Source organism: Neomonachus schauinslandi, chromosome 6, assembly GCF_002201575.2.
Source record: "Neomonachus schauinslandi chromosome 6, ASM220157v2, whole genome shotgun sequence".
In the NCBI taxonomy this organism is placed as follows: Eukaryota; Metazoa; Chordata; class Mammalia; order Carnivora; family Phocidae; genus Neomonachus; species Neomonachus schauinslandi.
Window position 1 is genome coordinate 32,838,958 of NC_058408.1, and position 26,342 is coordinate 32,865,299.

General features: G+C 48.8%; 1 protein-coding gene across 1 annotated transcript; it reads right to left on the reverse strand.

The window, feature by feature from the left end:
* Positions 1-2,655: 2,655 nt before the first annotated feature.
* FCAMR (Fc fragment of IgA and IgM receptor) lies at positions 2,656-10,627 on the reverse strand. The gene is made up of 6 exons (XM_021682846.1): positions 10,573-10,627; positions 8,985-9,128; positions 5,923-6,261; positions 4,247-5,003; positions 3,469-3,587; positions 2,656-2,837 (listed from the first exon to the last, which is right to left on the reverse strand). The coding sequence occupies exons 1-6, from the start codon at positions 10,604-10,606 to the stop codon at positions 2,656-2,658; spliced, it is 1,575 nt and encodes a 524-aa protein (XP_021538521.1). The 5' UTR covers positions 10,607-10,627.
* Between the last annotated feature and the right edge of the window lie 15,715 nt (positions 10,628-26,342).

Genomic DNA, 26,342 nt, shown 5'->3' on the forward strand with positions numbered 1-26,342 from the left:
GTAGGCCCCGAGACTCTAATCTTGACTCTGCTCTGACCCTTTGAACTTGTACTGGCCCCTCCCCCTGGCAGACCTCAGCTTCCCCTCATGCACCCTGACGTGGCAGCCGGTTCTACTTCCGGAAGTCACCCCTGCCTCCAGCCACTTGGCCAACACCCTTACCAGGCTGGCCGCCTCTTTCCCCAAGATGGGGTCGTCAGGCTGGGCATCCTCCTTGCTGAACCCCAAGCAGAAATTGTTATAGGAGTTTGGAGGAAGGAGAGGTCCCTGAGAGGGGTAGTCGGGGGAGGCAGGGGAAGGCAGGGAAACTCATGAGGAAGAGCGGGATCTGATCCTTGACATCAGAGTCTTGTGTGCTTTTATGGCTCAGCTCAGGGCTTGGCAAATCATGGCTCTAGAGCCAGATCCAGCCTGACACCTGTTTCTGTAAAATAAAATTGTGTTGGCTCACAGCCAGCATCATTCGTTTACGTATTGTCCTTGGTCACTTTGGTGCTACAATGGCAGAGCTATGTAGTTGTGACAGAGGCTATGTGTCCTACAAAGTCAAGTATTTACTAGCAGGCCCTTGCCAGAAAAGGTTCGCAGGCCCCTGCTTTCGTGCCTCCAGCTTTCCCCAACAAAGAGCGATCTGAGGAACCCAGGCCAGCGAGATTGCTTCACCAAGACACCAGAGTCCAAAACGCTAGGGAAACGCTCATATCCCCACAGCCCAGGGTTATTCACAATGCCCTTTAGTGTATCAAAGGCTCCAAAAAATTGTATGCATAAGAACCCGTTTACTGTTTAACTGGCATTTCCCAAACTTGTTTGATCTACTGCAACTTTTTTTTCCCCCTCAGAACACCTCGTAACAATCTTGAGAAGCTCACGTTCTGTGAATGCTCCTATAAACACTAGTCAGGTGGAATTCTCCTCTACTGCCTGAGCTCTCAGCCCGACCCTGCATCTAATGGGCCAAGTGACCTTGGCTGTATTACACCCGGGCCGCCCCCCACCCCCACCCCCTGGTCTGCTTCCTCATTGGTTGAATGGGGAAATGTGGCTGTCCTACCTCCTCCAGCACACTTACAGGCTTTTCAGGCTGGTCACTGAGAGAGTGTTCACAAAAATGGTCTGGAGCAAGATGACTGCAGTGTCATTGATTTTTTTATTAGTTTTGCCTTGATACATTGATTATTTAGCAATGGCAAAGTGGAGAAAGCACTAGATCAAGGTTAGGAGTTCCCTTTTCTGATCCTTACTCTACTACTAACTGGGTTTAACCAAATTACTTCTCCCCACAGGGCCTCAGTTACTTCACCCTAGACTCTAAAGATCTATTAGCTCTGAAAGTCTATGATTCCATTTGGCTAGATCCATTCAACTTCCCTACTTATCCAAAACAGTGGGGTCTCTCTCACCAACTTGACCACTAACTCTCCATGATTTTCTGGGGACAGTGTCTGTGCTCAGCACCAGCTGTGAGGAGGTATTAATGGAGGGGTTCTAATGTTGCTGACTACATAGGAGGCAGGGCTGACCCTTCTGGAAATGTCAACCCGACAATTCTCAACTTGATATCGGAGTCTTTCCTTTCTTTCTCTCCCATTGCTCAAAGGCTGCTTTGCCCAAACATGAAGTTCAGACAGCTGGTTAACAGATTTGGCAAAATAAAAGAGCAGATGTGACCCCTGAAAAGACAGTGGGACCAAGGGTGGAGTAAAAGTTCCCCAGTAGGCATGGAATGAAGTGTTTATAAAGCAGAATCCACATAAAATTCCTTCTGGCCACCTTGTCTGTTAACACCACCCTCCCCTTAAAATGACCATTTCCCAGCTTCATCAACAGTCCTTGATATCAAGGATTTATAAGCAGTTGAACAAGAGGAGCTTTATGAAGAAGGTGAGAATCTACTGAAAAATACCCTCCTCATCCATGAGTTTAGGAAAATCCCAGAAAATCTTGCCTGGGTCAAAAGGTCTATGGCATGATGAGTGTGGGCTCAAATGGGGAGAGATGATTTGAGGGATGGGGGTTGTTCTTTTTGGTTTCTATGGAGAAAGCACCTGCCGGTGGAGTCAACCAGGGGAACTCCCAAGTGAAGGGGACTCAGAGCATCTCAGAGGCCACTGAACCCATGCCCTCCAGTCAGCCTTTTGGTCACAAATATTTGCTGGGGGCCCCGCTGAGTTGGACATTCTCTGGGGACTTAGTGAGGTGGATCCAACATGATAACTGCCCTAAAGGAGCTTAGAATGTACTTGAGAAGGCAAGCCTCGCATACGTGAATATGATAAAATGTGTGCAGCAGGCTGAGTGCTAACAGACTTCAGAAAAGGGAGCAGCTAGCAAGGGCTAGGAATGATGGCTAAGAAGTTATAGTAATCGGAAGCCTCTTATCTTTTCAAACCCCCAGGAAGGGAAATTCCACACTTTCCTAGGTGACCTCCACCAGGGTTCAATCAATCCTTTCTTGAAGCTTTCTTTGAGTCATGCATCACCTTTGGCTGTGGGAAATGCTTGACCTTCCTGGGCCCAAGGATGGCCAACCTCTGCTTTCCTAGATGGAGCCCCAGCTCCATTAGCTCCCCTTCGTACAGGTGGAGGAAGGATGAGAAAAGGTTGAAGTTGTGGTGTTTGGTCCTGGTTCTCTTTCCATGGTGACTGAGCAGCTTATGCTTCCATTTCTCGGGGTCCAGGGTGTGTCTCTGGGACAGTCAGACTGGCCTGGGGAGGACAGTCATCCCGGAGCATATTCCTTTCCATGTGGGGCAGCTGGTCTGGCTGGAGACTCAGTTCCAGGAAGTATGTCATCTGAATCAAGGTGACTGCTGCTGTTCTTTTTGCCTCCTGAGCTGCACAGACACAGAGCATGCTGTGAAGGGACTGGGAACTGAATTTGATTCCCTGAGGACCCCAACCCCCAACCCCCACAAGACATTGGGAACTTCCTGACACAGAAGAATTGCAATTGAGCCCTTTGATTGAAAAGGATTGGGCCAGGCCTTGGGGGTGATCATCTTAGCCTCTTCCGCTTGCTCCCACAAATCTCACCCTCTCTTCATCAGAGCTAACCACCATGGAGCACTCATTTTACGAGTATTTAAACCTGGGCTGGAAGACACTTTCAGCCAGGCCATGCAGAGGGCGCAAGTGTAGTTTGCCCCCACATCTGGTCCCAGCACTCCTGCCATCCATGTCTGGGATTGCTCCTGCGGTTCGCATGCCTACAGTTAGCATCTGTCTTGCCATCCTCTGAAGAGCTTCTCCTTCAGCTCTGGGATGTCACCAAGGCATAAGAATAGAGATGATTCTCCCATTTCATTGATAAACCAAGGCCAGGAGTGGTTAAATGGCTCCAGCTAGAACTTAGCATTTCTATATCCAGAGGTCCTGGCACCAACTCTGACCCCACCCAGTCCTGAGGGTGTCCGATTGGAATGAAAACTCCCTCCCCAGCCTTGGGGCTATTTCAACTCAACTCACTCATCTTGTTTCTCGGGAGCTTCTTTTGCAACAGGCCAAGAACCACAAGTGTAAGGGGGCACAGCACCGTGGAGGCGAGAATCAGGATCCAAGAGATGTTTTTCTCTCCTGAAGAAATGCTGGAGAGGAAGGAGTGGGGGGGTGGGGGAGAGGGGGAAGAGCACAGAGGAGGGAAGGTTGGAGCCAGACAGGAGACTGAAGGGCATTTGGCCCTCACCCCTCACTTTACAGGTGAGAAGCTGAGGTGAGGGAAGTCGGCTGCCTTCATTCCCCCAGCGGGTGAGTAGCAGAGCTGGGACCAGAACCCTGTCTTCAGGTTCCCATGCCCTGAATCCCAGTCCCTCCTGCACGGCCCGTGTGTGGGCCCCACTGTGTGGCACAGTGGGGAAATAGACGGAGCGAGTCAGGGAATCTACCCTGGCCATTTGGCTCTGCCACAATCTTCCCCTGTGTCTTCAGCAAGTACCTCTCCCTCTCTAGAGCTTTTGTTCCTCATCTTTTAAAAAAAAAAAGTCCCAAAGGTTCCACCTAAATATTCTCTTTTCCTAATGTTTAGATTTTTACTTGAAAACCACATGAAAATACTCAGGGTTTCTCAGCAAAGACTCTGGAACAAGGGAGGGTCTGTGGTTTTTATGGTCCTTGCCCTTCGCTGTCGTGGGGTTATAAAGAGAGAAGTGAGCAGATGGAGTGGGGTACAGTGGTCAGCCCACGGAGGAGCATGCCGGGAATGGGGCAGATATGGAGCCCCAGCCAAGACAAAGGTCTGGGAGTTTACCTCATCATGGAGGACCCCTTGCCCAAGAGCCTCACAGACCCAGCAGCTGGGGCCTGGCTCTGTGTGGCTTGGGGATCGCTGTCGCCAGCAGGCATGTCTAGGTCCCCTTCGGTGGCTCCCTCCTCAGACGCCATCTCTATGCTGGTGGGCCCCAGGGTCCACACACCTGCAGCTGTGGTAGTTCCTTCAGCGGAGCCCAGGTCTTGTGGCTTAGAAACAGTTGTTGCTTCTTGCAGGATTTTCTGCACCCATTTTTCTGAGACCAGAGTTGATGGCCTACTGGTCCCTATGACCTTCCCAGTGACATCCAGAGCTGTTCTGACCCCCTCTGTTTCTTCAGGTGGCCCATCGGCCTCCGTAGTTGTCTCCCTCCCTTCCTCGCGGGGCCTCGCCCTATTCGCTACTGAGCCTCTGGTGTCCCACACCCAAACACCTTCTGTTGTACTGGACACGCCTCCAATTGTTGAAGCCGGACTCTCTGGAGTGGGGACTGTTGCCCAGACAGAACCCTCTACCTGGCTGGCCGTCCCTAGAGCTACTGCCTCGGTTGTTCCTGGAGTCTGCCTTCCCTCAGCTGACGCTGTTGTTTTGTTGGTCCCTGGAGTCAGAGCAACTCTGTCCCATCCTGTCCCCTGGCTTTCTATAGTCTGAGCTGTTCCTGAGGTCCGTCTGTTGGCCGCTGGTGATGATGCTCCAAAGGATCCCATGACGAGCTCACCGGTAGCCGGAGTGGCCGTGGGGATGGTGCTGGAAGGATCTGTGAACGGCAGAGGGAGACCATGTGGAAAGGCTACCCCAGCTGCCTGCAGGATTTAGCAAAGGATGCCAGGCTTAAGGTGCTTGCTCCAAGGAATGCGACCTCACTAAGCAACAGTCTTTGGTCAATATGATGGATAAAATAAAAATGAGGGAAAACCAGGTGTATTCTCTAGCCTGTTGCAAATATTGACATTCTATGGTCCTTGTTTTATGCCCACATACACTCTGCGAGCCTTCCTGCACTCCCATGCTGGCCCCTTTCCCACAGCCCACCAAATACTGCTCCTCAGACAGAGCAGGCAGATGAGCAGGCAGAGCTCCGCAGATGGTCAGGGCAACATCTAACCGGACAAGTGCAACGCCAGGCTCTGCCTGCCCCCTGACACGCCAGCTCTCCTGGCTGGCCACTGCCTGGGCCCCCTTCCATGGACTCTGGGTGCCCAACTCCAGGTCATGTCTCTGGAACCTACCACACAGAACATGGACCTGGCAGCTTCTCAGATGTCTGCTGAGGGGCTCGGTCTCAGGAAGAACCTCTCCTGTCCTGAGTATCTCACCTGCTCTGCTTGCCTGAACAAAGAGACATCGTGAGCCAAAGAAGCCACATTTTTCAATTCACTCCCTTCTTGGAGTCCTCTCCAAATATTCAGGCCACAAAATTTGGGGGAATGTGGGTGGGACAGCTTGCATGCATTCATTCAGGCAGTTTTTCTGAATATCTACCTTCTTTCCGAAGGTAATTTCTTTCTGAAATGAAAGGCTACTTCCTAGAGTCCTTGCTTTACCCCCAGGTTTCCCTCATCACCCCCCACCCCCTCAGGCTTAAAGCCCTCCTGGACCTGTCGGTTCGGCTCCTGTACCTTCTCCTTCCCAGCATTCTTGTCACCAGACTTGACCCAGCAGCCATCAGCCCGTACCTGCAGAGACGGTCAGCTTCATGCTGAAGAAGAACATGCTGTTTCTGTTTCCAATGCCGCAGCGATAGCGCCCCACGTCATCCGGGGACAGCTGGGACAGCCTCACCACAAACAAGCCTCTCTGCGGGAAGTCTGCTAGAGCCACGCGGCCACGGTAGCCGAGGTGAGTGTAGTTGGTGGTGGACACGATGGTGTGGCAGATCCACGTCACGGGGCTTAGGCGGCACCAATACTTCCTCACATGCTTGTTGATGGACAAGGGGGTGTAATGGCATCGGATGGTGACAGCTCCCCCAGGTTCCCCAGACACCAGTCTCGGGCCCTTCAGTGCATTTGCATCTGCAGGTGGTGGGGGGGGCGGAGTCAAAGGAAAGGGAGTGTTGGGTATGGTCACTGTGTGGGGAGTTACAAGCTCCAAACTCTGCCAGATTTAGGGAACAGGTCAGAAAATGCCTTCACGAAAGTGAAACGAAGAAGAATCAATATGGATGCGTCAGAGCTTAGCCCACTGGATCAGGAGTACCCCCAACTGTGGAATGGAGCTGTATCTAAGGCCCCATCTGAGAGACAGAAATGCAAGAGTACTCTTACCAACTCTTTAGCTAGCGCCTGTCATGTGCCGGACGTTCTCATACAAGTCCGTCCAGAGCCTGGGTCAACATCTGATGGGAGGACTATGGTTTGTCTGATGGAAAACCCAAGAGAGATGGTAAGGAGGTGAGGACAGATTAGTGTGCTTTCCCTTGAGAGGGAAGGGTGCCCTAAACACAAGAATCCTGGACCACTCAGCGGGTCCATCCCCAGACCGGTGGCTGGAAAATGTTCACACCAGTTCACACCACACTTTTCTGTAGAAATAGAAATACGTACCACCATCCAAGCACAGATGAACAATACCGTAAATATGTCTGCTTTGGCCGTAGGCATAAATCATGCTTGAATGCATCTATGGCCTGTTTACTGAGTGACATGAACTTGACCTGGTGCGAACAGAAACAAAGCTTGTTCTTGCACTATCTCCTCATACTGGCTCCACTCCTTGGTAAATCTCAGGCATAACTTCAGGTACAGTAACTTTCATAGTCTTACATGGGGAGGAAAAAGTCTAGTCTGGTCAAGAGTGATATATCCAGTGCAGTCCAGTGACTGGTTGCAACTCTTGTCTCTTTGTTCTACTCTTCCCTCTATTCAAAACTGCTGTTTAGGCCCCTCGGGGATTGCATCTGGAGGGACAGAGGGGAAGGTGAGGGGGAGAGCTACGGTCTGGTCGCCATGTTCTCCGGGCACAAGGGATGGCCAGAGATCTTCCTAGAACTTTTGCCTCCCAGACCAGCCCTTGGGCTGCAGTTCCTTCCTTGTAAGAACTGCCTCTCCTGCTGGCCTCTTGCCCCTCCTCCAACACCACCACACCTATGACTTCGGGCCACCTGCCCTTCTTCGGGTGGTCCCCGTCCTTTCTGGGTGGCCTTTGTGGTGGAGCCCCCAGGCCAGCTCCTTTCTGTAGGTCCCACATTTGGTCACGGGAAGCACACTTTGGCCCTGCCGTCAGGAGAAACTGGGACATGGGACAGCTTGGTGAGGGGCTTTCTACAAGTTCCTTCTCTTACTTGACTGAACGTGAGGGCGCAGGTGGAGGCGAGCCCAACACCCCAGCATCTCTCTCCAAAACAGCTCTTCCGGTGAGCTCGGCTACCCTCTGCTGATTCTTCAGATGGCTACATGGGGGGCTGTGGCTGGCACAACCCGCTCTGCGGTCCTCGCCACAGTCCTGCACAGGAGCTTCAACATCCTGCTTTAGGATGTGGGTGCCTGGCATCTATCAATTTGTTCTATGTCTTTAGGGCCCTCTGAAGCCAAGAAGGCTCAGGTTTTTTCTGCTTGTTTTTAAAGATTTTATTTATTTATTTGAGAAAGAGAGAGAGAGAGAGAGAGCACAAGCAGGGGGAGCTGCAGAGGGAGAGGGAGAAACAGGCTCTCGCTGAGCAGGGAGCCTGATGCAGGACTCGATCCCAGGACCCCAAGATCACGACCTGAGCCGAAGGCAGACACTCAACGGATTGAGTCACCCAGGTGCCCCAAGAAGGTTCAGTTTAAATATCCTGTTGCCAGAACTGGCTCCAGAATCGCAAAGCCCAGTGCCAAATGAAAATGCAGAACCCCTTGTTCGGAGGTTATTAACCCCTGTTCACTACGGTGATAGCAGAGCATTAAACCAAGCACCTTCTGAGGATGGGGCCCTATGACGGCCCAAGGCCCATGCTCATGAAGCCGGCCTGCCTGCTACATATGTCTTGAGGTCTAATCATAGGAAGCCTCGAGGCCACAGTGCTATATGACTGTAGCAGTACTCACCGTAGGTTTGATTAAATGACATGCCACCGACTGTGCCATTGTTAGTAAAGCTAAATGGCAACTTACCTTTAACAGTCAAGAATATTCACAATTACAAATAAGGACTGTCCCGGGACAACAGTGATGGTGCCCTGATAAAGTGTTCATACCCTAGTTCTCATGAATCCTTGCAATCTACACATGGCACATACGAGAGGCGCTCTGCCCCGTTCATCAGCAGGATGGGGCAGTCTGACCTCGCAGGAGAAGGCTGATTAAGAATCCTTAATGAGCTCTTGCAATGAACATTTTTTCTTTTCTTAATACCAAGTTTTACTTGCCCTTGAGAACTCATTTGGTGAATTACTGATCAGTAGCTCTTAGTTATATATAATTAAGGTGTATATATATTATATTATATATAATTGGGAATATATTTGGTATGTATTATAAATACTTTAGAATGTTTTCTTAGTCATCTGTGGGCTAGCATTTTAGGATCCACGTGGTGCCCACCTGGGCTCCCTGATGCAGATTCTCAGCCCTTCAGTGGAGGCGGGGGCCCTGCACTCATTCCGCCATCACTTCCCTACAGTTGTCTGTGGCTCTGGCTTCCCCCGGGGAGGAGCGAGAGGGGGCCCTGTGGATGGAGGGAGCCCAGGGACTAGAGACCGACTTGGTCTGAGAGAGCACAAGAGGTCTGAGGCAGGACAGAGGGAGAATGGTTGCACCTGCTGTGGCTGTCTCCTCCATGCGGCATGGGGGTGGGAAAGGAGTGAGTGTTTCCTTGGCCCACAGGTGGGGCCCGGAGGTCAGAGGACCCTTCCACCGGCATCTGAGATGGGGTCTTCTGTGTGGAGGGGTCAAAGCAGAACCTGGGGCAAAGGGAGGAGATGAACCATCAGGGGACCCTCTAAGCTCACAAATGCAGCCATAAGAGGAAGAGCCGGCTCTAAACTCCTTGCCACCGCCATCAAGTAAGAGTTCCCTGCCTTCTGCCTCTCCTCCCTTTGGCTCCTGTGACCCTGCTGGAGTCCCACGTGTCAGCTGCCAACATGGGGAGGAGAAGGAGGAGAGGGACAGTGGAGAGGGGGCCACCCCATCCCCTGTGCTGCTTTCCTGACCGCAGGCCTTGGGGGGCTGAGGGGGCATATCTTTGAAGGAAGACTGAAATGCTGTCCAAAATATTTAACTGCACCCTTAGAAGTATCAGATTCAGCATTTGAGACTTAAGGGAATTGAGTCAGGACTCTTACCTACATTAATATGTTAGCAGAAAAATCATGGGCCTGCCTGAGTTTTCATCTGGGGGCAGGGGACATCTGCTTCTACTGAAAAATTTTCAAAGGCGGCTAGTGGGAGATTCAAATCAAGAGATGGTGTGATTATATGACAGAGAGTTCTTGCTCAGAATGAACGTTTGGTTCATTAAAATTCTGATTTGTTTATAAGCCAAACACAATTATTCATCCTTTTTTTTTTTTTTGGTATTACCAGAGCATTTTCATTCATTCATTTAATGATTATTTGTTCAGTATGTACTCAGGACTAAGTTCTAGGTACCAGACACTCTGGGCACATATTCACCACATTTCTCAATGGTTCCCCATTTCCATCAAAATAAAATCTAGACACCACAGCACGGAGACAGGGCCATGCGTCATTTGAGCCTGATCTATACCTGGCCAGCCACATCATACCAGCCTGCCAGAACCTATGGGGCAAGGACTCTGTCCTCCATCCAGCTGTCCCTTGTGACTGGCACGTGGTCAGCTCTCCATAAATGTGTGCTGACTAGATCAGTAGATGCAGAGATGCAAATTTTATTTACCCACCAGTTTCTCATAGACTCTGAACACTTTTGAGCAGGGCAGGTCTGCATCTTTAAGTCCCTAGTCCTGGGCCTGGCACTGAGTGTTTTTGGAATGAGTGGGAATGAGCAGTGCCCCTTCTGTCTCTTGTGTGTATGCTCTGGAACCCTCATCTTGCAAATGCAGCCGACTTTCAGTCATCAACTTGAAGGGAAGAGAGCAGAAACATTGGGAATATCCTAACAGTGAATATTCTAGAAATGAGCAAAGCAGGCATCGGCCCTCTCTTGTGAGCTCTTGTGTCTCTCACTTCCCCCCGGACCCAGACCTGACCCCTCCCTGGATGCACTGCATGGTCTGGGACCCGGGAGAGAGAGCCAGGGGTATGCCCAAAGTGCTGAGGCAGTGCTCAACGCCGCCGCCAAGCCACCTGCCAGGAATCTCCGCAGCCTGGAAGGCACAGGGCTGGTTTTGCAAGCTCCGAATCTGGGCCGTGTTTGGGACTCACCTTGCAAGAGGCACAACGTGAGGAGGACGGGCATTTTCCAACCTGCCCTCTGGTTGGCGACCTGCAAAAAACACTGTAGTTGAAGAAGCCTGAGGGGGGCAGGTGAGAAGCTGGGGTGAGCAGCAGGGAGACCTGGGCGAGCCCTTTCTCACTGGAGGACCTCAGTGTGCTCAGTGTTGTGGCTGGATGCACTATATGTCACCAAGAGTAGGACGGGAACTGCCCTCCCTGAGAGAAGCGTGACTCCATCTCCCACTCCTAAGCATGCGTGTTTGGCCCGGGTCACCACCACCAAGGCTAAAAGGTCCCTACCCTTGGGGTTTCTGTGTTCAGAAGAGTTGGAACTCCCCCTGTAGGATCCCAGCCCCCGCACCCACTTGCCAGCGCGGAGCTCTGAACGTGGGGGAGGCTTGCATCGTGGAAAGATGACACCCTTGAAGTTTAAATGTAGGCGGGAGTTGTGGGGCCTTGGGGGGTCAGCTTCCTCCCCTGGGGGAATGAGCACATGCGTCAGGGAGTTGTTGCACAACTGAAATTAGATTGTGTTAGAAGTGCTGGCAGTGTGCTGGGTACAGAGTAGCTCCCTCCCCCTTCCCTTTTCACCCCTTCTTTTTTGCAGAAAGAGAATTGGTTGCTTCAAGAGAAGCTTTCTGTTTTGCTGGTGGGGTGCCTCCGGGTGGTAACAAGGACTTAGAAATTAGCTCTCAGGACGTGCAATTGTCTGTACAAGGGCCCTATTCTCTTTCTTCTCCATAACTTCTAGAAAGCCCTCCCTGTCCTCCAGTCCACACTGCTCTCCCCTTACTCTGGTCTCTCCTGCTGGCCTGGTGGGACTCTATGTGTCATCACTCTACCCCCAGGCTCTGGGGCCGGATGTAGCATGGGGCAGGAGCAAGAATGGACCACTCTTGGAAGAGACACCATACTGATCCCCACTCAGTAGTCTTTTATTGCTCGCTAATTATAAAGACAGAGATTGTACATTATACTTCATTTGTATTCCCCCTAGGGTTTTCATGGATGCTTTTGGATTGATTCAAAATCTGTGCTTTAAATCTATCTACTGCCTGCAGTTCTTAGGACCTATACATTTAAAAAGAAAGAAAGAAAGAGCAAATTAAGTTAGCGATCATAGTCTCCTTCCCCCTCTAACCCCTACCTCACTAATGTTGAGAACAGGTGCAGACCATCAATGGTCTGGCCCAAGCGCAGGAGACCCTTACCACCCACCCTTGCCCAACGAGACTAAGTCACACAAGGCCAGTGGCCAGGCTGGGACATAGGCTAAAGGAGGAGGGAAGGGAATGGGGGAGGCAAGGAGAAGCGGGAGAGGAAAGGAAGGGCAAAGGAAGAGAGTAGAGGACGGGAGAATGGTGGAATCCATGGGTTGGCGCCGCAGCAGCAAACTGTCACCTCAGCTTGGCTCCGCCCAGCCGTCTCCCCTAAAGCCTTGGCCTGCTCTATCCAGGTAGAGCCCTGAGAGCGGAGGAAGTTGGAAGGGTCCTCGGGCTCCTCGCGCCTCCTTCGTGCCCTCTTAGCGATGCCCCTGCCTTGGGCACCACCATGGCAGCCTAGGCCCTCCCCGCCGTCCAGAGCTTCTGGCTGCCTGCCTTCACCTGGAGGCTCTCCCAGGTGTGCCTGCACCTAATCTGTTGTTTGATTAATGTCCACCAAGCCCAGGTTCCTCGGGGCTTGTTTTTCTAACACACTAGGGGCTGACACGGCACATGTTGAGGTCAAAGTCTCCGCACCACACCACCCAGTTCCTCTGAAGTCCACCTGCACAGCAATCTCTAGGCTTGGGAGCAAAAGCCACCTCGCCCCTGAGGGGCAATGAGGAAACTCAGAGTGTGAGATAAAAGGTCTCCGGGGAGTTATCAGCCTTGATTGGAGGCTGAAAGGACAATATTCGAGGAAATGTCTCCAAGCCATCCACCCTGCCAGTGACCTTCAGAAAACCTTTCTCCAGGATACAGAGAGCCCCAACTCAGCAGCCTGGGGCTACAGGCCTCTGTAATAATGCACAGCACTTTAGGGTATGAGGGCCACGTGGGGGGGCGGCTCTCATCCCTCTGTCCTGCTGGGAAGGGCATCTACCTCATCTCCAGCACAGGCTGGCGTATGACTCCCCAAATCCCTACTGCCCCCCCCCACTTCCCTCCTATTCCCTACCCCTGGGGCAGCAGACAAGAAAGCAAAAGAGCCCATGTGATATAGAGGGAAGTGCATGGAACCAGGACTCTGGAGCCTTCGCTTTGCCCATGGCTGATAGAATGACCTAGAGCAAATGCATCCTTGTCTCCACTACAGCAGAAGAACTTTGTGTGATCTCCATGTCTCCTTCTCTTTCTGACATTTGTTGGTTCCACATGACTCAGGGCCTCAAAGGAATCATGCACTCTGGTGGGAGGGAGAGTCAGGGTGAGCAGGAGAGTGGGGAGGCAGGAGGGAGATGCTGTGGGCTGAACCCCATGGTCCTTCCCTGGCCTCCTGGGCATGAGCCCAGCCTGCTCCAGGAAAGGCCCCTGAATGCACACTTGAGAGTTGCTGCTGCAAGTCACCACCACCACCCCCCCTCCCCCCGAGGGAGAGACAAGACCCCAGCCTCTGGGGAGAAAGCCGAGTCTCACCTGTCCTTCTCCTGGCTTAGCTGAGGCTTCTCCAGCCATCTCAGCCCAGAGATAAAATCCACCCGGACTTTTCTTTTTACTCTCTCTCTTTTTGAGATGCTGGTGTTTGAACACCTTCTAGCTTCTTTTCTTTAACCTTGAGTCTGAGAAGCAGCCCTGGAGTGCTGGAAACAGTTGGAGCTCTAAGAAGCTCCAAGTGCAAGATGGAGCTCTGCACCTCACCTCTCCGCACCTGCAGCAAGTCACTGCGCCCTGCCTGCTAGTTCTAGGAAGGAGCCGGTCCTGGTTCCTTGTGGTCCTCACTGTCACTTACTCTTGCAGAACTTTTGTAGGGGTGGTGACAGTGACGTCAAGGATCCACATCCTTCCATCTCTCATTTCCCCTCCAGTCCAGGGCCCCAGATTTTTCAGGATGCCCCAGTTTAGCTGGCCCCTTCGGGATAAGTGATGCAGCAATCTGGGGAGGGGAGAAAATTCAGGAGAGGAATTCCCCAGTAGTCTGGCTGGGCAGCTGGTGCCTTCTGCTGGCCTGGCCCCATCGGCTCCCAGGAGAGCCAGTTTGGGTCATGGACTCCAGGTCAACTGCACGTCTGGTAGTCCCTAATTCATGCTCCAGACAAAGCACAATACAGGAAATAAGATGATTTCCATGGAAAGAGAGCATTGACCAGCATGGCTCATCCCGGAGGACAACAACATGCTTAAAAATACCCCAACATTTTGCTTTGGAAAAAATGTCATGAGTGGGTTCTTTTCCTTGTAAAAGATGTAATGCCTACCTCTGTTGGTTTTAAACTGACATCAAAATGACAACTAAGGAGCTCCAAGGGGTGGAGGTACTTCGGACTCTAGTGAAGGATGCTCACCAGGCCCCTGATGGACACTGTAGCACCCTTGGGCCAATTAAAAAGGGCACTTCTTCTTTAGAAAAATCAAGGCAGTTGATATATTGTTGCACAATAACCATAGATAGCAACACGTATTGTCTATGCATTCTCCCTTCCAGGTCTGAAGACAGATTGTGGGTAGGAACTGTGTCACTGAAAGCAATAAGAGAGGAAAAGAAACAATACCGTGGGCTGCCGGGAGTGTGGCTGGGACAAGGTGGTCTCGTGTGTGTGCCAGTTTCTGAGTGCACAGTGGTGTGTGTCACTATACCAGGACTTGGTTAGAAGGTCCAGATCTTCACAAACACCTGAAACCTCTTATATGAGTTCGAAGACATCTACAATGGAAATGCATCCCCTTAGCTGTGGCATGCTTAAACAGTGCACAACCTGAAGAGCTGTACATGGTGGCCCTGCTTATCCCCAGAATTGAATGGTGGTAGAGAGGGTTAATGCCTGGCTACATTCTCCATTCCCAGCTCCTCCGGGAGCAGTACAGCATTGTGGTTTGATCACATAGACTTTGGAGTTAATACTCCTTCCAAGTTAATATCCCAGCCCTACTTTTTACTGGAAAAGTGATATGGGTCAGATTACTTAACTGCTTTACTCCTTGTTCTCCTCATCTGAAAACGGGAGATAATCGCACCTATCTCATAAAGTTATTTTGTGGATTAAGTGTGACAATCCATGTAACCTAAGTTCCCTGCATGTTGCAAATTCTCAGTAAACGTCAGCCAATAATATTAATAGTTTAGCTTACAGCAACAGAGAGCAGGTGTCTTTTAATGATCAAAGCCTCAAAAAGGGTCCTTTTTGAAGGTTTTCATCTATTCAGTGGTCTGCTGCTTTCTTTTTTCCTTCCTTCTTTCTTCTTTCTTTCTTTCCTTCTTTCTTTTCTTTTGCCACTTGATCATTTTGGCATTTGAAAGATTAAAAATAAATCAATTTGTCTAAGGACATGTCTGGATTGACTTTGTATTTTAAAATAAATATTTGTCAAATTGTATTGTTTTATAAACCACGCAGTCATTTTACATCCTTAAGGATATTTTTTCTAGTTTATCACCTTTTGAACATTTTGGAGACTTCTTGATTACTAAAGACATAGCCATAGTAAAGTCCCATTAGTTGTAAAGCCCTGGGCCAGTTTTCAGAGCACTGATCTGGAGCCACAGTGGCTCCCTCTCTAAAGCTTTATGGGGGAGAAAACTCTGTCCTGGCTACTCCTCGTGAGAGTGTAACTGAATTGCTTTGCTTAGTGCAAAGCCATGGGAAGCATCTTTACATAGGTTTATGACACTGACCTTCTGATTCCAGGTCCCAGACTCCAGGAAAAACTAAATAATACTGAGACCAAATGTCAGATCTGGGAAGAGTTTTGCCCACTCCCTGCCCCCCACCTCCAATCCCCCAATCCCAATTTTAGCAAAGGACTTTATTTGCTAAACAGACACAACAAAGTAAAAATCAGAAACCAGCTAACCAAGGCAAGGCAAGTCTTTTGTGTTACAACACAATCTGTTTTGATCTCTTCCTTCTCCAAAACATGTTTTCTAATGAATAAATTAAGAGCAATATATAGAGATGTTTTATGCACCCACATGGCCACAGTCAAAACCTACATTCCTCCTTATACATCACTGCAAAGTTTTCTGCTGCTCTACCTACGTATGCAAGCTTTTTTTCTTTTTTCTTCTTTTTAAAGATTTTATTTATTTATTTGAGAGAGAGAGAGAAAGAGAAAGAGAGTGGGAGGAGGGGCAGAGGGAGAGGGAGAATCTCAAGCAGACTCCATGCTGTTGGGGCTGGATCTCACAACCCTGAGATCACAGCCTGAGCCGAAACCAAGAGTTGGAGGCTTAACTGACTGAACCACCCAGGCGCCCCTGCAAGCTTTATTCTATCCTAGTTATTAGCAAGAGAGACACAGCCCTTCTCCCCCTCCGTAACTCAAGTTCTGGTGAGAATACTGGATGCTGAAGAAAGCATTGTTTAAAAACACCTTGATTACCACTACAAAGCCTTGATCACTTAGAAATTCATAGAGGAAGGTGAACTATGAGACTTGTCACTCCTCCAAAGGATAAGAGAGAAGAAAGTGTTTGTATAGCACAAGTAATCATTCTATAATGACATTTAGCAGGCTTTTACAACCTCCACATCAGTTAGCTGATAGCAAAGATTGCAATCCAGCCACATTCACAGCCCTCCAAATACAGAAGACATCCCAAAGGCAGTTGGGCAAGTGCTGAGATGGTTTAAGTTCATCGACAGACCACTGGTAAAAGCACAGAGGAAAGGACCCTGGGAGATCATTTCATAGTTCATAGGAGTATCGCCTAAGACCTTGGCATAGATGGCTGCAGGAAATCAGGATCAACAGCTTTCAGCACAATCTTTCTGGAGCGACGAGTTTGGGAACTGAAACAAATGTATTTCTTACTGGTTGGAATCATTTCATGATGATGCTATTTGGAATAGACATTGTCCTGTGATAATGAATCCTGAGTCCTTGCAGGATGGAAGGGGCCCCCAGTAATTAACTTGCCACCGAGGAATTGTGTTAGATGGGGGGCTAGGTGCTCTGCCTTATTGCTGGCAGGTTGGACGGTCATGAGCAACAAGGCTGAACTCAGCCTGGGTTCGTCGGAGGCTACGCCGCCTATGGGAGCCCGTGCACAGCCCCGTCCCTCTGACGGGGGCTGCATCCCTCACGTGTCCCTTGTGCCAGCACCTCGGTGGCCAGCGCCTGCAGTTGGCTGATGTGTCAGGTGGCCAAGTCATTCCCTCTGCTCGGTAATCTATGGCTTCTTCCAAGGTGGGTGCTCTCTGCTGGGCATTAGCATGTGATGCAGAGTTTCACACTTCACGCCACTCCCATGTCCACCCATGTGTCTCCAACTGTTCTTTCAATCTCTCTCCATCCGGGCCTCTGTATCTGTTCTAACATCCATTTTTCCTTCCACACAAAATAGAACATCAACCCAAACTTCAGCCTATTGGAAGGACTTTCTCTTGCCACTGTTTTTCAAGGCCACTCCTTGTAACACACTTACTGTTCACTTCACCTTGAACCCACATACCGAACGAACTCATCCATAAGTGAAGCCTAGGTTGTGTCTTCTGCTGCCATGTGGTTTATCAGGGATGCGCCTATGTGGCCCTTCCTTCGGAGGGAGGGGGGACACTCGTGCAACGGTGTAGCCAAAGTGAGGGGCTGGGCTACTTGCTCATGCAGCTTGCTCGTGCCTTCCACTGCTCAGACCCAGCTGTGCCACTTCCAATTTACGATGAACTGCTGCCGGCCTGCCTGACCTTAAGACTTCATGTGGGTAATAGCTCTCAGCTCATGATGGACAGTTGCAGATGCACACTCATCCGGGGTCCTGTGTTCAGGGATTACGTCTCTGCCGGGACCCAGTATCACACCAGGAGTCGTTTTTCAAAAGACACATTAATCTCCCTTGCACACAGCATGGCTTTGCCAAAGGACCCCCAGGGACTATGTGACTACGTTGTGATTCTCCCACCCCCTGGGACTTGCTGTAAGTTCCATACAGCATTTTTCCCCAACACCTATACCTCTGATATGAAAAGGCAGGGCTGCTGACACGTCAGCCTGGATCTGCGGCAGAGGCCTTCCCTGCTCTGGGCCCCACTCAAAGGCGGAAGCTGTGAAATACTCATTTGAAATGGAGCCAGGAAGCCCTGAAGGGGGCGCTGTCATGCACGAACTACATTGCAGCCTGCTGGCGGAGGGGGTGGTGGTAAGAATTATATGTACAAGGGAGAGCATGTTTCACATAGGAATTTCTCTCCTACCTTTAAGAAGAAGAAGGAAGATCTCTCCCCGCCCCAGCAACAATGCACCAACCACCCCGTATGGCAATGAGAACCTGCCACCACGCTCAACACTTCTTCTCCAGTGAACTTTGGTTTAAAACAACCCTCCCCAGTTTCCTCCTAAAAACTAATAAAAGCTGACCTTCCCTTTGTCTCTCTGAACTTGCCTATGGTTCACCAGAGTTTGCTTGTCCTGAATTGCAATTTCTCTCCTATTTCCAAATACACTTATTTTGCTGGTAAAATAACCTGCCATTTTCTTTTTAAGGTTGAGCAAGCATTTCCTGCCACTTAGTGTATGGGCTAGAGCCATATTTGTGGGTGTGGTATACGCTGCCTCCAGAACCAAAGATGCCCACCAAGTATGGGCTTCCTTCCTTGTGGTGGGAGGTGCAAGATGGAATCTTGTCTTTTACTGGGAGGAGGTTTCCTGGCAGGACCTTGATCATTAGACCCCTAAAAATATTACCAATGTGACAGTCCCCTGATCTTCATAAGTTTTACCTCCCATCCCCTGAGGCATGTGCGCCTTACTAAGGCCTCCAACATGCTAGCCACTTCTTGCTCACATGGCCTAATTAGCGTAATATCATCAATAAATAATGGATCGAGCTGACATCTTTCAGGATGCCCAGATGGTCCAGATCCCTTTGGACTATATTATGACAGAGGGCAAGGGACTTAACATAGCCTTGGGAAATTGTCAATATATGGGTTATTTACCCATATAGATGCAAATGGTCTTTCATCCTCTTCTCTGAAGGGAATAGCAAAGGATGCATTCACCAAATCAAGGCTACATACTATGGGCCCAAGGCCATGTCAGTTCTGCTGTAATAGATAAATGGACACAGTGGCTGGAATTGGGGCCAATATTTGATTGGGTTTGCAGTAATTTATAGTCATCCTCCAGGGTCTGCTAGGTTTCTGCAGAGGCCAACTATTGAATTGAAAGAGACATCATGGGAACTACTATTCTGCATCCTTTAGATCCTTAAGTGTGATGCTAATATCAACAATCCCCCCATCAGGTGATATTGTTTCGTATTTGTTATCTTGGATGGTGGGTGGGGCCATTTCAGAGGCTTCCACTTGACCTTCCTCACTACAACAGTTCTTACTGCACAAGCCTAAGACCCAATGATCCAACTAACAAGCATGTCAACTCCAATTATTCATTCAGGGACTGGAGAGATTACCACTAGACCATTAGATGTATCTGCAGACCCAGTGGGCACACTGTAAGCCAGACCTTGGCCAGGATTTTATTTATTACGTGGCCCCCGTATGCCCCACTAGTTAGAATAGGGGGCCATGATGATGCTTTGGTTCTCTGGGTATCACATCAGCTTGGACTCTATGTTCTAACATCAAACATTTGGGAATCCCTCTTCCCCAGTATACATTTCCCCAAATAAATGACTGCGGGTTCCTTTGGAAAGGACTTATGGAATCATTACTGTGTACGTTTGCTGTGGTGTTGCAGGGTTTTGTCTCCTGAGAATCTAGTTGAATATGAGTCTGAAAATTAGCTCAGGTCCAGAAAATGGGAAAGAGATCATGACATGTTATTGGGGCCACTGCCTTTAGACTCCTTGTCATCCATCCTTAACTTCTTCTAATGGTACAAGCTAAGAAATAGCTTTGTTAGCTGAGTGTCTATTTTGCCTCTAGGAATATCATGTTCTTTTAATCATCCCCATTACTGTCTGTGAGTCAGGCCCCTTTGGCCACCACACCGACCCTATTGCTCATCATAATAACTGCATCCATCCGGCCTTTTTGGTTCTGGACCTATCATCACAATTAGTATCACTAAGCCGAATTCTCTACCTACTTCTCCTACCTTTAGCCCTGGCTTACAGAAGAGAGTCTTGACTGAGTTTTTGATAATGCTGGTATCTTTCTCACTAGCTTATTTCTTTTAGCTTTGTGAATGATGTATTGCCTAGGCCTTCCCATAGAACAGAATCATCTGGTAGGTCTTCCAGTCTTCCAGTATATCCACTCTAGCATGCTCACTTCCTGAGCCCCCTCATTTCTTCCTCCACTGCCTCCTGGGGCAGTCCTGGTATTTCAAGTTCATACAGCTTGGGTCATCACTTTTTCCATACTCTAGGAGCCATTTGAACAGCATGGTCATATACCTCCTGAAGTCCCTGCTAGGCATTAAAACTTGTATCCCTGGATTTCCCTCCAAATCAATATACTCTTCCCTATCTTATCTTGTGCTTCAGCCTCCCTTGATCTAGCATTTTCGGAATCCAATACCATATGAACTCCTCTGACTCTTGCTTGTACCTGCTGAGTAGGACTTACAGCTCATTTGAGGTCTAGTCCTTTTATTTAAAAAAAAAAGAAAGACCTAACATGGAGTCACTTGTGCTAAGCCCCACATCAACAAACCAAGACTTAATATCTAACAATTGTAGTTTCAGTCTCTCCCAGGAATGCAACCTTTAATCAGTTAATCTAGAATTACCTGGTTAGCACTAGTGAGGTAACTTGCCGGATAGACCCCTGCCTTCCCCCAAAGGAAGGTGACCTTGCCTGAAACAATTCACTCTTTGCTAGAATAACTTCATTGCCCTGCCTCCTGCCTATAAAGTCTTCCATTTTGTACAACTCTTCAGAGCTCCTTTCTGTCTGCTAGGATAGTATGCTGCCTGCTTCATGGATCATTAAATAAAGCCAATTTTATCTTTCAATTTACTCAGTTTACTTTTGCTTTTTAACACCCTTCTTCCAATATCAGGGCCAAAACATCCCAGCTGCTTTATGCTGTGACTTAACCCTAGTTATAAGCCTATTTACTAGGAGGGGAGATGGGGGGGGAGGTCTTTGAAGTATCTTCAAGCAAGGTGGGAGTAGGAATAGAAACAGTAGTGTTAGCTCTTAATAGGGAGAAGCAGGCTAATTGTGTAGGCTCAGAGAGTTTAGAAGAATCTGGGAGTTAAACATTTGGGGGGGATCATCCACCTAGATGTCCCATCCCAGGTTCTAGGGCTCCATCTCCTCTACAAATGTCTCCATTCCCCTTGGACTCAAGCCTGTTCATGTGTATGAAATAGAAAGGACAGGTTCAGCTTTCCTTTACAGAGAGATTATGGGACTAGCCCAACCTGCCTGAAATCCCACAGGAATTGATAACCAGGGGGTTCTCAAGGGTGATTTATATCGAAACAAATGGATGTATTTACCTCCAGATTTATGACAGCGGGACAAGCTCCATAATGATGGGGGATTTCATTCCTATTTAAATTCTAAATAAAGCTTGTTTGTTCACACTATCACCTTTCAAGCTCTACAGTGAAAAAATTACTTAATTTGAGAAGGTAAATTTTCTTCAGAGATCATTAACCTTAATCTTTTATTCACGTGAGGTTTTTTTTAAATAACTTCTACGTGAAAGATACCTAAAGAAATGATGAAGCCTCACTTTGCATTTCAAAAAGTGATGTATAGGATCCCCAATATTCCTGTGGTTATCTCCTTCCTAAATGTTCAATTTATGCAGCAGAGGTTTATCTTGAAAGGGAGAAGGGAATTGAATCCTGTAGCCCCACCTACTTCAGCATGGGAGCTTTTCTCTCTAAAAGCAAGACCTGTCTGGATCCCCCATTCCCCTCTGACTACTCTTTATTGAGCATTCAGCGACTATCCAGCATAATTCTGTGTGCATTAGGGAGAGGGCAGTAAGGCACAAATATAAGTTACATCCTCCAGAAACTTACTACCTCATTGTGGAAGGAACTTGAAAACTCAAATATCAATATAAACATATATTCCAAAAAATGAAACCTCAAAAAAGTGAGAGAATTCAATGGACCAGAAAAGTTAGGAATGGATTCTCATAGAATCATAAATCATCATAGGATTATAAAGTGTAACGGAAACTTAGAAATGACCTAACTCAAGTCTCTACTTGATGTGCAAAATCTTCAAAGACATCTTTAAAAGAGAGGCATACCATCTTAGTTTGATTACCTCCAGTGCCTGGGAGCTCACACAAAGCCAATTCCATTTTCAAATATTTCCAATTTTTAGGAAATCCTAGCTGAGAAAAATCTAACTACTTTTAACACCTACCTATTGGTAATAGTTAAACCTTCTAGAAAGAAAAATATAAAATTAAATCTACTCCTTCTTTCATTAGCCTTTGAACTAGTCCACTGAAGTCTTCTGTTTGCTTATCTAAATAGTCCCCATTTCTTTGGGTTAAAATCATAGAATATTACTGACACAAATATTTATCCTTTATTGAATGTTTATGTCTCACAGTCTCCATGCCTGCCATGATCTCATTTAAGCATTGCAATGACCCCTCAAGTCAGTATTACTATCCTCAATGCATAAATAAGAATCTTGGGGCCTCAAGAAAGTTCACCCTCTCCTCCTAAGTTTCTCCCTTCTAGATAAATTTGTGTGTCAGAATGTCTTGAAAACAGTTGTTTTTTTAGCAGGGCAGTAGAGTGGACAAAATGTATTGGAGTGTAAACATTTGGAAAAAAATGAAAACCTGTTAGGAAAATGTGACTATTACCCAAGGTGATGAGGTTGGGATGGTAGTGATGAGTAGTCTGGGGGTATGGGGGTTGATGGGTGGAGGGGGGCATGAGAAGAGATAGAGGGATGACTGTAATGAGTCCTCAAGTATTTATCAAGAATAAATACACCAGCGGTGCCTGGGTGGCTCAGTTGGTTGAATGGCCGACTCTTGATTTCGATTCAGGTCATGATCTTGGGGGCCTGGGATCAAGCCCCATTGGGCTCCTTGCTCAGCAGGGAGTCTGCTCAAGGATTCTCTCTCCCTCTCCCTCTCCCTCTGCCCCTCCCCTTGCTCACGTACTCTTTCTCTCAAATAAATGAATAAATCAGAAGAAGAAGAAGGAGGAGGAGGAGGAGGAGGTGGAGGAGGAGGAGGAGAAATATACCAGACACAATGCTAGGTGTCGGAAATGGATAGTGAACAAAACAGATATGTGCCTCCCTTCATGGAGCTTCCAGTGTGGTGGGGGAGAAGGACATTAACCTGATCAGCATAGAAACAAGTACATAACTACAAATGTTGGTAACTATATAGAAGGAAAAGAATAGGGCTGTATGAAAGTGGTCCAGGCCAGGTCTGGAGAGTGTGTGAGCTGATTGGTTGGCTGTTGTGATGGGTGAAAAGCCCATCTCCTTCAGATATGTTCCAGGTTCAAGTTCAGCCACCTGCTGGGCCCCTGTGGCTGCCAAGTGGAGGGAGTGAGAACCCCAGCAGGAGTGCTGGATGGTGCCAGGCATGAGGTGCCCTCTAGCGTTAAGCAAAGGAAGGGAATGCCTGCTAGGAGGGGAATTGGGCAACAAGGAAGAATGTTAAGTGTGGACTTGTTTTGGAGGTGGGTGGCCAAGTCCTTTACCTGGGTCAAGGAGAAGCTCCCAGGGACCTGTGCTGACAGGTCAGGGAAAAGGTTAAAGGGAGCACCCCCTTGGTGTCCAGAGTATATGCCTGCATGCCAGCCAATAACACAGATAGTGAGCCAGGAACTGTTCCTCTGCTCTGTATGTTTTACTCATTTATGCTTCACAAAAGCCGTATGAGAAGGTCCTGGGAGGACCCTATTTTATAGGTATGGCAACTGAGGCACAGAGGTGAAATAACTTGCCCAAGGTCACATGGCTTATAAATCGCATAGAGCAGGATCAATGGTCCATGTCATTATCTGAGGGGCCCCAGTAGGTCTCTTGATCCCAAGGCAGGTCCTGGATGTTTCAAATGTGCTTGGCTGAGCTGCTCTTTGCAATGTTTTGCCTGAGGGCTGTTAAGCAACCCAAACTTTATTTGTCATGCACGTGACAGCCCATGTGGGTTGGCAGAGGGCTCTCTCTCCAGGACAGCCCCCTCTCAGGAACCAAGCTCCCTCCATCTGGTGGCGTTGCCCTCTCAGCACTTGGCCTCCATGCCTGCTGACTCAGGGGAAAAAGGGATGGACAAGACACACTGGCTTTTCGTTTCGTCATCCCAGGAGCACCACACCAAACGTACTTAGCCTAAACTGCTCTGTTTAGGCTAAGTTAGGCTCCAGCCTAACTGCAAAGGAGGATGGGGAAAATGTAAAGACATGGACAATCAGGACAACACTGTCCCTTGTCCCTGCCATAAGGTGGAATGACCCTGAGCCCAGAAGCAGAGTCAAGGGAAAAGGTGATGAGCATGAGCAGTGGCTCATTTCATCCCCAAAGGAAGATAATACCCATCAAATTCTGGACAAACACGGCCTGTCCTTGCCTTGGACCAGCCTGTTTTCAGCTTTCATGCTCTGCTCCTGCCCCAGGTGTTAGGGTCTTCCTTCTACGTCATGGTCCAACTGGCTGCAGGGAGAAATGGGGAAAATTGGGAAGGGGGTCACCCCACAGCCCAGTGGGAAATTGCTCCCCATTTGGGAATGGGGAGGAAAAAATGTTTCTTTATTTTTTGGGTGTATGGGGAGACAGTGACCAGGGAGAACCACAGAAACTTGAGCCCCTGGAAGTTCAGTCTGGAAACCCAACCTAGGAATGTGTTGTCCACCCTCTTATAGAACATGACCCCCCAGACCCCTACCTCAGGATGTTCATGCCTTTCCCTCAAGTGTGAGGTGAGCTGTGACTTACTTTTAACCCACAGAACACAGCAAAGGTGATGGGTCACTTCCATGATGAAGATGCATAAGATCATAACACCATCTTGCAAGGAGACTCTTTTCCTTGCTGGCTCTGCTGAGGACGGATGCCATGTTGTGAGCTGCTCTGTGGAGAGAGACATGTGGCAAGCCTCTGACCTATGGCCAGCAAGAAACTGAGGTTCTCAATCCAGCAACCCACAAGGACCTGAATCCTACCAATTATCGTATGAACTTGAAAGTGGATGCTTCCCCAGTCGAGCTCTCAGTGAGAACCCAGCCATGGCCAACACCTCGATTGCAGCCTTGCAGAGAACTCAGCTAAGTCCTGCTGGGACGCCTGACCCAAGGAAACCATGAGATAATAAATACGTGTTGCTTTAGGCTGCTAAGTGCATGACAAGATTGCTACGCAGCAGTAGATACTAATACTACTTTGGGATCAGCGGAAGTGTGAGAGGGAGAGCATCAGTTTCCTAGGGCAGCTGTTACAAAGCACCACAGACTGTGTGGCTGAAAATAGCCGAAATACACTGTCTCACAGTTCTGGAGGCTGGAAGTCCAAGATCCAGGTGTGGGCTGGGCCATGATGCCTCCGAAGCCTTTAAGCGAGAATTCAGCCTTGCCTTTCTCAAGTGTCTGGTATCCCCAGGCGACCCTCGACCTGTGGCAGCATGCCTCCAATCTATACCTCTTCTCTTCTCCGCTGGCCCTGTTGGACCGAGGGCTCACTCTACTCGTCTGGCTTCGTCTCAACTAATTGCATCTTTAATGACCCTATGATCAAATAAGGCCATTCTGAGGTATTGGGAGTTAGGGCTTCAACCTATCTTTTTTTTTTTGCAGACAAAATTCAACCCATTCACAGGAAGAAAAAAAGAAAAGGGTTGACAACTAATGGATGTATCATCTGGAAAGCCAACATCTTCTTCATGAGCCTGTTGGACCTATCAAAGCATCTGCACCTTCCACGCAAGGACTAGTGTCTCTGTAGGTGAGGATCTCAGAAAGTGCTGGTGGAGAGGACCCTCCCCGGAGCTTCTCACCGGAAATGCTTGGCCCAAGGTCAATCCCACATGCTCAGAGCGCCCCAGCCCCAGGACCGCTTCTCTCCCAGCTCCCAGCTATGGCTGTGCCGTCTGCCCCGTGCTAGGGGACGGACAAGGACTTACATGTCCTTCTACGGTGCCCTCATTTCAGGGTCTGGTGCTGTATCTCCAGCCCTGTGCTGAGTGAAGGAAGGGGCCGCTTTCTTTGCCTCAGCCACTGAACTGCCCACAAGCTGCAGTACTTTGCCAAGTCTGGGCAGATGCTGCCCCCTTGTGGCAAGAAGGCTCCACGGCCGGGATGGACATGTGATTTACTACTCCGACAGGGACACTTTGGAAAGTGAAAGGGGGCATTTTTAGTTATTGCGTTGGGACAGCAGTGTAACTGGGGACTGTCCCAGGCAACCCGAGACATATGGAATGAGAGGGAACGAGAGGCCGTGCGGGGTTCTCTAGTTTCCCAAATGTCCCGCATTCCAGCAGTGACTCCCCACACGAAGCTTCCTCTACTACCCACGCTGGCTAACGCACACAAGGCTGACGATACACGAAAGAGTTTTGAGTTCCTCTGACACAAAGTATAAAAAATTCCCAACTGTACCTATTAAAAGGAAAAAAAAAAAGAAGAGAAATCTCCTTCTCCATTGCCTATGGACACAACATGCCCCAAACACACTTAAAGTTCTGTTCTGACTTTAAAGATACATTTTAGGG

What these genes read in the sequence shown, in the direction of transcription:
- FCAMR (XM_021682846.1), bottom strand. Translation starts at nt 10,606, where the DNA reads ATGCCCGTCCTCCTCACGTTGTGCCTCTTGCAAG. An exon ending in GGAGGAGACAGCCACAGCAG is followed by an intron (nt 6,262 to 8,984) that starts GTGCAACCATTC and finishes CACCACCTGCAG; the next exon opens with ATGCAAATGCACTGAAGGGC. An exon ending in GAAGCTGACCGTCTCTGCAG is followed by an intron (nt 5,004 to 5,922) that starts GTACGGGCTGAT and finishes TGCCGTTCACAG; the next exon opens with ATCCTTCCAGCACCATCCCC.